At 35.0% G+C, this 12,650-nt stretch overlaps 1 protein-coding gene across 1 annotated transcript in view; it reads right to left on the bottom strand.

Moving 5' to 3' along the window:
• Window positions 1-12,650, bottom strand: part of ABCA13 (ATP binding cassette subfamily A member 13) — a 196,093-nt gene that overhangs the window by 61,574 nt on the left and 121,869 nt on the right. The window contains exon 47 of the mRNA XM_065832060.2: window positions 8,504-8,612. Coding sequence (XP_065688132.1) covers window positions 8,504-8,612 — 109 coding nt within the window. The remainder of the gene's footprint in view (window positions 1-8,503; window positions 8,613-12,650) is intronic.

Here is a 12,650-nt window from a genome sequence, read left to right on the forward strand (position 1 = left end):
GCTTCTTGTACTCACTAGTGCTCAGCTAAACTGGCAAAGGGCAGAAATAAGTCTTCCAAGCCTCCTCTTTTATGGCCAAGAGCCAATTCCTAGTGTCAGCATCTTCGCACAATCATCAAAGTCTTGCCTTCATGATCAAGAATTTGACTCTTCTAATCAATCTGTCCTCCCCCAAACTTCAGGTAGCACAAATACTACAGTAAAATTGCTCCAGCTCAAGGGCTAGCATTATTAGAGATTGCAAATCTTAAAATACTGCCCATGATAAAGAAATGCTAAGATTTGGAGACCTCTAGGTCTTACTGATTCATATCCCTTTTCCCAGAACTATGAGACAGGTAAACCTGTCATGTGGACTGTTAGAGAATTATTGCCCATAAAGTGTCCAGAACTCTGGAAACTTGCCAGGAATTCAGGAAGTTTGTCCACTATATCTCATTAATTAATCAGGCTGATCTGAATCGTATCCCATTGCTCTATTGCTATCAACTCTCTGCTGTATTCAGTGAGAAGATTATACCCTTTCAAAAACAGAGTTATAAATTCATGCTTGTGCAACATCCTGTCAAGTGAATTCATGCTCACAAACATAGGTTTGCCCACTTGCACATAGTCAAGGAATTTTGCAGGACAAGATCATCTGTACTGCTGAAACTTTTCAAAAAGACCCCCAGGGAATTCAGGAAACATGCAAAACATAACAAAGACAAAAATGGCATCAAACATTTTATGAGAAATAACTTCTGCACAGCAATAATTAATGTGCATGGCTAAAATCACCATGGCCTGTCTTTACTAAATACATACATTCTTGTGTTGCTATTCAACAAAAGCCTACAATAGTTGACTTGGATGCCATATGCAGAAATACACAGCTATAAGTCTATATATAGCACAAAATAAACAGACACTGTGAAAAATGGATAATTGCGGGGGGAATAAAAAAACCCATGACATTAAATAGCATAATGCTTCTTGCAGTCTTGTATCACACAGTACTGATCAAAAAGCAAATTGCACTGAGTTAATTTTCTTCAATGGAAAAGCCCCCAAAAGTAATTGCTCTTTTTAAAAGTAATAACCATTTTCTACAGTCAGTTGCAATTCAAACCATGGAGATAAAAAAAAGGATTGCATTTTTGAAAATTTACCATGCTATCAATGTATTAAATATAATACTTTCCTTTAATTCATTATTTTAAATTTTTCAATTAGTCTGGAGCATGAGGGTTTTCAGCACTTGCTCCATTTTTTAGTATAATGATGTCTTCCGTCACCCCATTGTCCAAAAATATCTGAATTTCTATAAAGCCAACAAACTGGCTTAAAATTCACGGAAGGAAAAAAAAAAAAAAAAGGTTGCCCTAAACCTAAGGAGGAGTAATTTATAAATTATTTTCCAATAGCAAAATAAGCAAACACATTTGATATGCACTATTTGATAGTACATGTATTTTTTTTAATAAAAATCCCTTCCATGTACTTTTATAATCTATTCCTTCCTAAATTTCTCCTAGCCACCTAGGCTATCTTTCTTTACATATAACTCTGTCCCAATACAGCTGTTAACATGATGTACAGTGTACTTATTGATGCTTTCTTGCCTCAATGTGCATTCTTATCATGTAAAGTCACTATAATGATGCTCATTAAGTTGAAAACTAAACAACATATTTGAGGACTTAAAATAAGAAACATAGACAACAGATAAACCAAGAAGTTCTGTATGACAAAGCTCCTATTAAACAGATGTATGTGGTGTTCATGCAAGGATTTTTTAAGGATTGTATTTGCAAACTGTGCGTGAACAGCCTTCAGGGCAAATTTTACAAAATTAGTATTCACAAGGGAAAACCAAGACAATATCAACAAATATTGTATGATTCATTTCTAACTCTATCTGTTCCTTTTCATAAATTTCCAAATCTAAAATTATTTCTTCCACATCTACAGATTGCTATTATGTTCTCCCAACTTAATCACAACCAGAATTTTCCCAGTTGTCCTAAAACATCCTTTATCTGTGTCTTGAGTTGGTCACTTTATTTTTACTGTAACAATTAGGCTTCTTTAGGGGCACAAGTGAAAAAATGTGATAGCCATCAATTCCAATCCTTCCAAAGCCCTGCATAAGCAACGCAAGAACAGGAAAAACTGTTACCATGGAGATCCTGGTACTGTATCAGCGTTTTTATGCTGTAGTCAGAGAGTAAGTAAACACCATGATGCCAAGACTTTCTAAGACATTTTAACCATCTCCAATATAAAAATGAAGATCTTGAGAAATAAGAGGCACTACTTCCCTGATTAGAGTGGGGTGAAGAGGAGGGCATCTCAAAGAAAGAAACATTACTGTATATGCATTCATTTTTATATGTGTGTATGTATAGTCCTGAAAAGGAATGAAGCCAGATGTCAATTCCAACAGAAAGCACAAGCAACAAGTTATTTTGGTAATACATTTTCTTATCTGGTTTTCAGCTAAGAAGCTAATTTTTCTTTCCTTCCTCACTTGTTTTGCCTACAGTTAACTGCATTTTTTGTGTGTTCTTTTTTCTTTCTTTTTTTTTTTCTCCTCCAAAGTAAAAGGCTCAGTTGCTGTCTCTTGTATTACTCACTGAAAGACTTACCCTTACACAGCTGAGAAACAAAGGTATTTTACCATTCCTGCAAGCCACATTAGTAAGAAATAAAAAGGAGGAACGTAGTCAGAGTTTCACAGTTTAACTATAAACTGCATTAATAACCCAAATAGGGGGGAGGAGAGAGTATTTATACTGGAAGTTCCACTAGGACCTCCATGCTACATGCTTACTTGTAAAACAGGTAATAAACAATTACCTATACCTTTTACACCTTCTCCATTATTTCCCCTTAATATTCTCCCTTCCAGGTTAAACAATCCTATTCCTTTCCTTACATTGTATCAGAAATAGTGTGGCTAGGAGGACTAGGGAAGTGATTGTCTCCCTGTACTCAGCACTGGTGAGGCTGCATCTCAAGTCCTGTGTTCAGTTTTGAGCCCCTTATTACAAGAAAGACATTGAGGTGCTAGAGAGAGTGCGGAGGAGGGCGATGAAGCTGGTGAGGGGCCTGGAGCACAAGTCTGATGAGGAGCAGCAGAGGGAACTGGGGCTGTTTAGCCTGGAGAAAAGGAGGCTGAGGGGAGACCTTATCACTGTCTACAACTACCTAAAAGGTGGGGTTGGTCTCTTCTCCCGAATAGCAAGTGACAGGATGCGAGGAGATGGCCTCAAGTTGTGCCAGGGGAGGTTTAGATTGGATATTAGGAAAAAAAAAATTCACTAAAGGTTTTGTCATGTGTTGGAACAGGTTGTCCAGGAAAGTGCTTGAGTCACCATCCCTGTAGATGTTTAAAACATGTCCAGACCTAAACAATTATATGATTCTGTGAGTGGTTTTGATTAAACTGATTTTGGAATCTAATGTGTTAAAAAGGCATCACTAATCTGGCGAAATAAGCATTGTGACATTTGTTAGAATAAAATACTATCCTTTTCCTTTCTGGATAGTGCAGCCGACAAGAAAAAAAAAAAAGAAAACACATCCACATTACAGCTATTTGAAATGAACAGCATCTTGATTGTAGCAGGAAAAAATCCTGCCCTGTTGCCACTCAGGAGGTGCACAACTCAAGACACCTTTCTCAATAAAAACTACTTTTTAACACTCTGCAAACTGTACTTTCAAGGGAAAGTGCTCCAGATCTTCTCTTGCAAATATAAACCACCTGACCATAGGTCAGAAAAGAAAGTGACTTGCAGTTTGGCATAGTCTTAGAGACTTGGAGTGTTTCCTTCCCGTAGGTTGTAAAGGATATGTGGCACTGGTAGCCCAGTCGATTCTGCCTGGGTACAACTTTCCACATAACCACATATTACAAAATCTGTGGTTTTGCAGTAAAAATGAGGCCAGTGATATGAACCAAGCAGTACTTTTTCAGTATATGGTGGAAAGATCAAGAGAGAAAAAACCTCACAGATCTTCAAGCTTGTATGTCACCACCATAGGTTAATCAGAGCTGTCCTTACGTACATTTCATGGATCTGGACTGTATTTTGGATGTGTCTGGGACTCTCTCCTGTCACTCCTTCATAAACTACCTCATGTTTGTGTCCTGTAGCATGCTGAGTCTTGAGTACATAGATCAGTTTGGATCCGTACTAATTCCAAATATCATAATTGTTTCAGACTTGAACAGAAGACCAATCTAGGTTTCTTTATTCCAGACATTTCATTTCAGATTAGAATAAAATAAAATATAATGTATAACAAAAATTGAGATAGCATACATATATATACATATATATGCTTTTTGTAAGCTCTTCTTTGTGGGCATTTAAAACTTATGACAAGACTTGTGTTTGTATAAAGTGAGACACTACTATTTACTGAAAATTACAACTTATATTTCACAGAGAATTTCACAGGCAGCACCTTCATTAAAGATTTATATTTTACTTTCCCGTCACTAACCAGATACGGTTAATGAGGTTCCTACTAAATGCCATTTCAAAGTTTCCTTTGAAAATAGTTTAAAGTTACAATTTGCAGAGCAATCAGGAAACTATGCAGTCACTTTCCACCAAAACTCAGCTGAAAATAGGTCTCTTGATCCCTTCAGCGCTTTTGAAGAACTGAATCTGAAATAAATGAGGATGCTGCATGAACACTTGCAATGAGCCCTAACATTAAAGGTTTTTAAAAAATCAATGACTTCAATAGGAGTCCTGAGATAGAACAGCTGCATTGCACAAGGACTTTCTGTATTGACACACTTCTGTTCTTGGAATAGTGATGTAAGAACTCTTTTTGACCACTGTACTTTATGGACATCATTATAGATGATGACTACCTCTCCTTTTTTCTCTAATAGCCTTACTGTAAAAGGTAGGTAATAGTCCTTCCCCTATATTCCAGCATGATGAACACATTCCAACTCAACTGTTTACAGTTTGGTGTGAAAAATAATACAGCTTTATTTGATCAGAATTTCTATCTTAAGCTTAAGCAAAAAAAAAAAAAAAAAAAAAAGCCTTTTAGTTTTTAATTCTCTTACTTCATTATTCCATTTTTATTTGCTCAAAATTACATTAAGTAATTTTAGGAAAAAAATACAAGCATAATTCACATAAGCTTGAAGGCCAACCAGAGTTGAAGAGTTTTGACAAAAAATCCAGTACCTCTTACTTTCTCTGTTGAATAGGCTTTCTCACTTTTTTTTTAAAATTGTTTACCATGTTCATTTTCATTATATATCACTGAATTTATAACCCAGTGGAAAACAAAATGTATTTGGTTTCCTTTCCAGTAAGATAGATTGGTTAGATTTTTAATACAATAGGAAAACAGACTTACATCATTACAGAGCTAGAGGTGGCTCTCCACATCATACAGAAGATGAGCTATTTTCATGCAAAAAGTATTCCTGAACTGCTGTTCCAAAATAGACACCTGAACCATTAACTATGAAAAACTGCCGTAAATCAATCTGGTTAACTTTTGTTGCTCCATCTATTTATATACACCTCCACCTGCCACAAACATTTTCTTCAACTACCATACCACTTTTTACATGAAAATTGAAATTGTAACTTTCCAAGCATCCTCACAGAGGAGCTTACTGGTCATCCCATATGGCAATGAGGGGATGGGAGGGGAAGAGAAATCTCTTGATTTGCAAAGAAAGAATTTGAAGATCAACTTAACACAATATAAAAAGGAAGTATTTTTGATCCCCAAATAACTATTATTTCCTGCTCCTATATGCTCAGGATGATGAAGAGTCAGTAACTTGGACTGACACAAGAAAAACAATCATCAATTTTTCCACTTTTTTGGAACAGATACAAATTCTTCGGATATAAATCAGCACAAAGTAGCATATGTTCTCTGTACTCTCAGCTACATCATCTTCCTTCAAACTCTTGTACAAAATCCTAAGTCTCTATTCCCTGTATCCTCTTGACTGAAGAAAAGACATTACACAAAAGCATTTAGCCTCCATCTCAGCTCCTTATCACTGAAACCTATCACAAGTTGGAACCAGTAGTACTGATCTCCTATGAAAGTTACTAGGCCTGTCCCTGTGAGCAAAGCAAGTGGAACTTGGCACACAGTCTGTAGTGACTCCTCCCTCCTCCAGGGAACTTGGGAGAACTTCAGCTGGGTGCATGGCCAAGAAATACCCACAGGATGTAACTATTAAGTGAAAGGGCTTCTCAGAATTTATATGAGTAAGTTGTTGACCTCTTTCAAGGTTGTTTCAAAATCATGGTAGTTGCTACTCTGTTTACGTCCATGGTAATGCTCTACTCTATTGAAACAAGTCTCCTGCAGTAAAACAAGATTTACTTTTTGTGAAAGAAGGAAAGACTGTCCTTACACTCACTATTCAAGGGTCAAATTATGTTTATGTCACTTAAAAGTAATACAGAAATACTGGTTCTGCTGACAGGAGGAAGTTACCCTGTGAAAAAAAACACACCATTAATGCAAGTCAGAATTACAAAGCTGCATTTCTGCAACATCCTAACAAGCTTCCTCACAGCAATTTACAATAATATTCCAGAACTGACCTTGCATATAAACAGAGTTTGGAAGAGGAAAATAAAAATTAAAAAAGAACAGTATGTAGTCTTCTGACTGCTAATTGACAGGACTGCATATGACCATTTTAACAAGAAAAGCATAAAAATAGTCCTTCTCCACCAGGGCAATATCCTTAAATAAGAGACAGCCAAAAGTCAAAGTGAACTGAGCTTAAGTGCCTCATGTAGCATTAGAATACCTGAGGTGTTTTTTTAAATACATGTTTATCCCTACACATATATAGACACATATATACACAGCCATTTAAATGTGTACACACACATATACATACAGATAGAAAGGTAAATAATTTGACTTCTCTTTCTAGGATTTCTCTGACAGGTCCCTCTGCATTATGTCTCAAGAGCATAATCAATCTGCCTTTATTGCACCTCTCCAACAGATATGCACATAAATATACTGCTTTCTAGTTCTATAAGTCTGCAGAATTAGAGTCTGCAGACTTAGGCAACATATTCTGACAGATGATTATATAATGAACCCATATTTGTAGAGATAACAGTCCAAGACTTCAAATATTTATCAAGCATTGTTTTACTTATTGTGTTGCTATATCAGGCAACAATATAAAATATAACATTTCCACAATCCTTGGGACAATTATATTTTACTCTGTTTGTAGTCTAGATGGTAAGCTCCCCGCTCTCCACGACAGATATAAAAGTAGGGGTACTTACACATCTAAGTTACAAAATGGGATATCTAATGCTACAGAAAACAAGCCAGCATCAGTACTATTCATGAATTTCAGGGCAACTTGATTAAAAATTGATTTTTATTAAAAATTCTAATTAAAATACCTGATTTCATTTCATTCAGACTTTCTGCAGAAATACATTACCTTTGATTTGTTCCCATCATTCATTTAGAAAATAAAACCCCAGCCATCTTGAAAGCAAGCAATTAGTCTTTTTTCATTGACATTCTGGAAACATTTCTTAGTTAGCTTCTATTTTCAGATACTCGGGATTCCTTCCCCCTTTTCACTGATTTTCATTTTCTTTCTTCCTTCTTCATTATAAGCATGCTGAAAATCATTTTACCATTACAGACATCATCCTACCTTTTCTTAAACTCTTAAAAAATGGTCATAAAGTATTTTTACATTTGTCTAAACCAAACTAATTTCTCTTTAGCAGAACATAAGTATGAAATGGATTGGAAGGAACAGACTTCAAACTTCAAACTTCAAACTAGATTTCAACATCCTAAAACTTCACCTGTATTAACAGCTAATCCTTTGGTTGCAGTCATTTAAAAAAAAAAAAAAAAAAAGTCCATTTGTAATATTTGTATTTTAACTAGTTCTTATAAAGTTCAGGGATATCTGAATCAGTGAATTCAGATGTTAACTATGCTTATCTCTCTTTTGTTAGGTACAATAGTATGATATACCAGACTCTCCTGTTCCTTGAGTAACAGGATGCTATCGAACATCACAATGCATGTGAATTTACAGGATACTCTGGATAATAACATAAGAAGATAAAGTGAAAAAGAAGTTTTAAATTCATACTCTGTTGCGCACTAATCATCCCATTTAAGCAAGCCCTAGCAGTGGTTACACAGGGACTAAGATCCCAAACGTAGCGAACCAATCTACATTTATTCCACAGGAAAGTCCTTTGTAAGAAATTTGTATGGCATAGTGAGCTGTAAATTCAGATTTTACCTTAGAGTGTACTACATTATTTACACAAACAAACCTTCTGCTTAAATAAAAGCTCCCCTTCCAAATCATCCCAAGAAATGAAAGACTCTGCAATCCTACTTTACACTATGATAAATTTTCTTATTGAAATTATTTTGTCTTATTTAAAAACTATTTTTCAAAGTATATGAAAGAGATACTTTGAAAAAGGACTATTACCATACTGTCTCCAGTCCACATTAGGAGGCAAACTCATCCACAGAACTAAGTTATTGAGTTCATTCAAGTAAGATGGCAGCGAATGGAAACCTTTTTGGTTGTACCACACCTGGAAGAGAGAATGGAAATTGTGAATGAAAAATTATTTGAATCTGAACACTCATCTGAATGCTCCCATACCTTGAAGAATTGCATAAAGATATCTAATTGTCCTGTTACAACAACTATTTATAGAAGAAGGTGAACTAGGCAGAACAGAATCAGTTAATTTGTACAGGTCTTTCAACAGAGTGGAGCAGTTAATTTTCTACTGTTGCAGCTGTTCACCTATGATAATTATTAAATTGAGATTCTCTGGTTTAATGGAACACTGTGTCCCTTCCTTTACACTCATTTAGTTGAACAAATAGAGGAGAACCATTGCAAAAATAACATTTGCCAACTTAATTGAAAATAATATGATGACTAAAAATAATGTTACAATTGGAGAACATTACTGAAATACCAAAAAGACTAAATAATACCTGTAAGTTACATAGAACATGAAATGTCTAGGAACAGAATATCCTTGGAAGTGGGGAAAGAAAGAATCAAGGAGATATTCTTTGCAAGGTGAATATGAAACTATTCCATAAAGGACAAAGCTGTGTCTCCAGATTCAACAAGCAATTATCAGTGTTTCATTAAGCATGGAGGAAATTGAGACAAACCTTAAGACAGACAAGGCAACCTAGTCTGTCTGAGTACAGGGAAGCAATTCTGTTGTAACATATACTTTATCCTCACATCATGCAGAATCATTCCAACTGGATAAATATACCCAAAGTTCACATTTACCTGTGCTAGAGTCATTGCTGAGAGCCTGACGTGTCCCAAAACCAGATACACTAAGGTCTGAGTTTAGCTTTGCCTTTGGAAATCTATTCCATTTCTGTGCCTCATTACCTTTAATAATAGTGCCTTTGAACCCACATTATCTGTACTTAAAACTAGATCAAATTATTATGGATGTTTGTTTTCAGTTTTAGTGCACTGTTTAAAATTGTCTTTGATTCTTCCCATTCACTCCACAGCAAACTTTCATCTCCCCTTTTTGTTTATACAGTTAAAAAACTCTTAACCTTTCCCTATTTGATAACAGCTATTTGCTAATCTGTATTTTGTGCATCTCAGGTTGATGCTGAGTAATTCTGACTTTGTGTCTAGATTCTGAATCATATTGCAAAATGCACATTCTAAAATTACCATCTACAGAGTTACATTTTGGAAACTTCCCTAACGATTATTTTCTGATCTCTCTGATGCTGTTCTCATCTTGTGCATTCCATACATATGTGCCTCTTCTTTATATTGGTGTAAACTTCCAGGGTTTTGTTTGTTTGTTTGTTTGTTTGTTTAATTTACTTGCCGATAATTCTGCTTTTTCTTTTTTGTAGTATCCAGATACAGTCCTTATTTGGACACTAGTATCAAACTTTTACTGTTTTTCCTGCTGCACTCTTCTCTGTGTTTCCCAGTGCAGGTTGTTCGATCTTCAGTTCTATTTCTCTCTCTTGCTAATTATTTTCTTTTGATTTATTTTAATGACTACCTACTTGTTTGGATCTCCACATTGTACTTTGTTGTGAGGCAAGGTTTACAACAGTCTAATTGCCCATTCAATTTCCTCACATCTATTCTATATCATGCTTTCAAACACCAGTCTGAGCTCCACTGTAATGTGCTGTAAGCTCTGTTAGTCATTATTTTAAAAACAAGCAGCTTTGGTCTACCACTGTTCTTGCTTGCATTACCTTTCACATTTTCTGCTCTTCTTTATGTGTTTATGTGGCCTTTACAACTGCTTGAAATCTCACCAATGTCTTATATACCCATGTTTAAAAAAAAAAAAAAAAAAAGAAAGAAAAAAGAACTAATCCCAAAATCTTTCCTCCTTTGCAAACTCATATGCAACTTCTTTGTTCTCCTTCAGTTCAGTTCCCAAAAACTACTACACAAACTAGATCACTCATTCTTTAATCAGCAAGAGAGTTCTTTAAAGAAATAAAGCGAAATAGAATCTAAGCGAGCTAAGGAAAACTGCAAATCTTAGCACTAATGGATATCTGTGCAAATGGCAAACAGAGCAAAGAAACATAAACAAGTGATCAGGGGTAACCAGTATTTCTCACTCCCTCACACACCTATTTTTTATTCTATCTTTTTAAAAAATAGTTGTGTCTAATAGAAAGTTATACATACACAATAAAACTTCACTGCAATTGTGTTCATTGTATTGAAAAAAAAAAGGCAATTAAGAATAATGCAAAATTCTGATGTCACATCCTCATTTAAATGAAGCAGGGCAAAGGTTTCAAGCATTCTCAGAACACCTTAGAAATATAATAAAGTGACCAATATTAAAAATAAACAAACATTGTGTGTAACAATACATTTCAATGTCTTACACATTAATTAGAGTTCTTCCGTCAAGCTACATCATGTAGCTTAATCAAACCACCGGGAAAGAACCAAATTGAAGCTGGATATTTAATTATTTATAATCTGGCAAAAGAAGCATTTGAGGTTGTTCAATTCATCACAAGATATATTTAAACTCTCTTTTCTAAACTCTTGTGACTTATTCTAAATTGATTGCAAAGGTAAAACATAAAAAAGCAAAATTATTAGTTCCTGCTGAAATATCTTTCATATTTTTTTGTGGGCCACACAGGTGATTATTTACAGAGGGCAAAAAAGAGATGAGCAATGGAAAAATTATAAAGGTGATTAATTTTTATAATTATTTTGTCCATGATTGATAAATTCCTATCCAAGGTAAAACACAGCCCCTCACTACCTTATATATATTAATAAGTTCTTTAAAGACATATTTTCCATTATTCCATACCATTTTTACCTGCCATCAATATTCCAGAGTAATTCTAGACTGACATTTTGACTAACCTATGGCTTATCAAGACAAAAGGATGAGAAGGGGCAGAGAAATCCCCGAGCATTGCTAGACCAGATTCGTGGTGGGGAGGGAGAGAAAAGGGGGATTAGACTGGAAAAATGAAACTTCATCTGGACACTTATACTATTATATTACTGTACAGTAAAGCCTCAAATTCCGACCTTTGAGACTGGAAAAATGCACACTTCAGAATTCCAAGTGATCAATACAAATTGTCTTTCAGGACTATTTAAAATTATCACATGTTCTTCCTATATTTATGTTACATACAACATCAATTATGAAACCATTATGGAACAATTTTGTGCACATTGTCAAAGGAAGCCAAAGAATGCACAATCATGAAAACACAAAAAGATTGAGGAGGAGTCGTGCTTTTGCCACTTTGCAGTAATCATCAATTAATGTCAATTATAAATGTTTTTAATCAGCCAAGTTTCTCATGTGACAGATATATTCTGTCTCATGCATGCACACATACATACTCTTTGTGTTAATGTATACACAATACACGTGGTATACACAGCACGGTATGATTAGGTAAAGTAAAATAAGTATTGAATAGGTATCTTTAATTGGAACTGGAAAAATTGTAGGCTTTTCGACTGGAGGAGAAAAATGGTTCAGAATGGTTCAGGAGAAAAAAAGATTAAGAAAATTTCCAAGATGAAATGAATTGTAAAGCAAGTCTCTTCAAATGCAAATTTCTCATTTTCTTTGATACAAGGCTATGTAAATGGTACATTCACTGTCTCGTGAACAAGCCTGAAAGGTCAAAGTAAAAGTCTGATCATTAATTACTGAAAGGTTAATGCAACAATTTGACATTGCAACATTTGAAAGCCACTTCCAGGAGGTATTTTAGATAACACACTGCCCTTTATAAATTTATTCCACTATTTTCTTTGGGTCTGAAATATGAAGCTCACTAACTAACAGTGTGACCATTATTCACCCCTGTGCTGATGGCAGGTGGAACTCTACGCCAAAGACAGTTTAAAAAAAAAAAAAAAAAAAAAAGGAAAAAAAAAAAAAAGACCCTGACAAAAACCACAGTGCAAGCATGTCAAAACAAGAGTCTAAAATGATTAAAGATACATAGGACAGAACCAGCAGTCAGAAAAACACATTTTACTGCAATCCTCTAGGACTTCAAGTTCCTAATGAAGAGCTGATGGAACTAGAGTTCAA

The sequence above is a fragment of the Patagioenas fasciata genome, chromosome 2 (genome assembly GCF_037038585.1).
Source record: "Patagioenas fasciata isolate bPatFas1 chromosome 2, bPatFas1.hap1, whole genome shotgun sequence".
In the NCBI taxonomy this organism is placed as follows: domain Eukaryota; kingdom Metazoa; phylum Chordata; class Aves; order Columbiformes; family Columbidae; genus Patagioenas; species Patagioenas fasciata.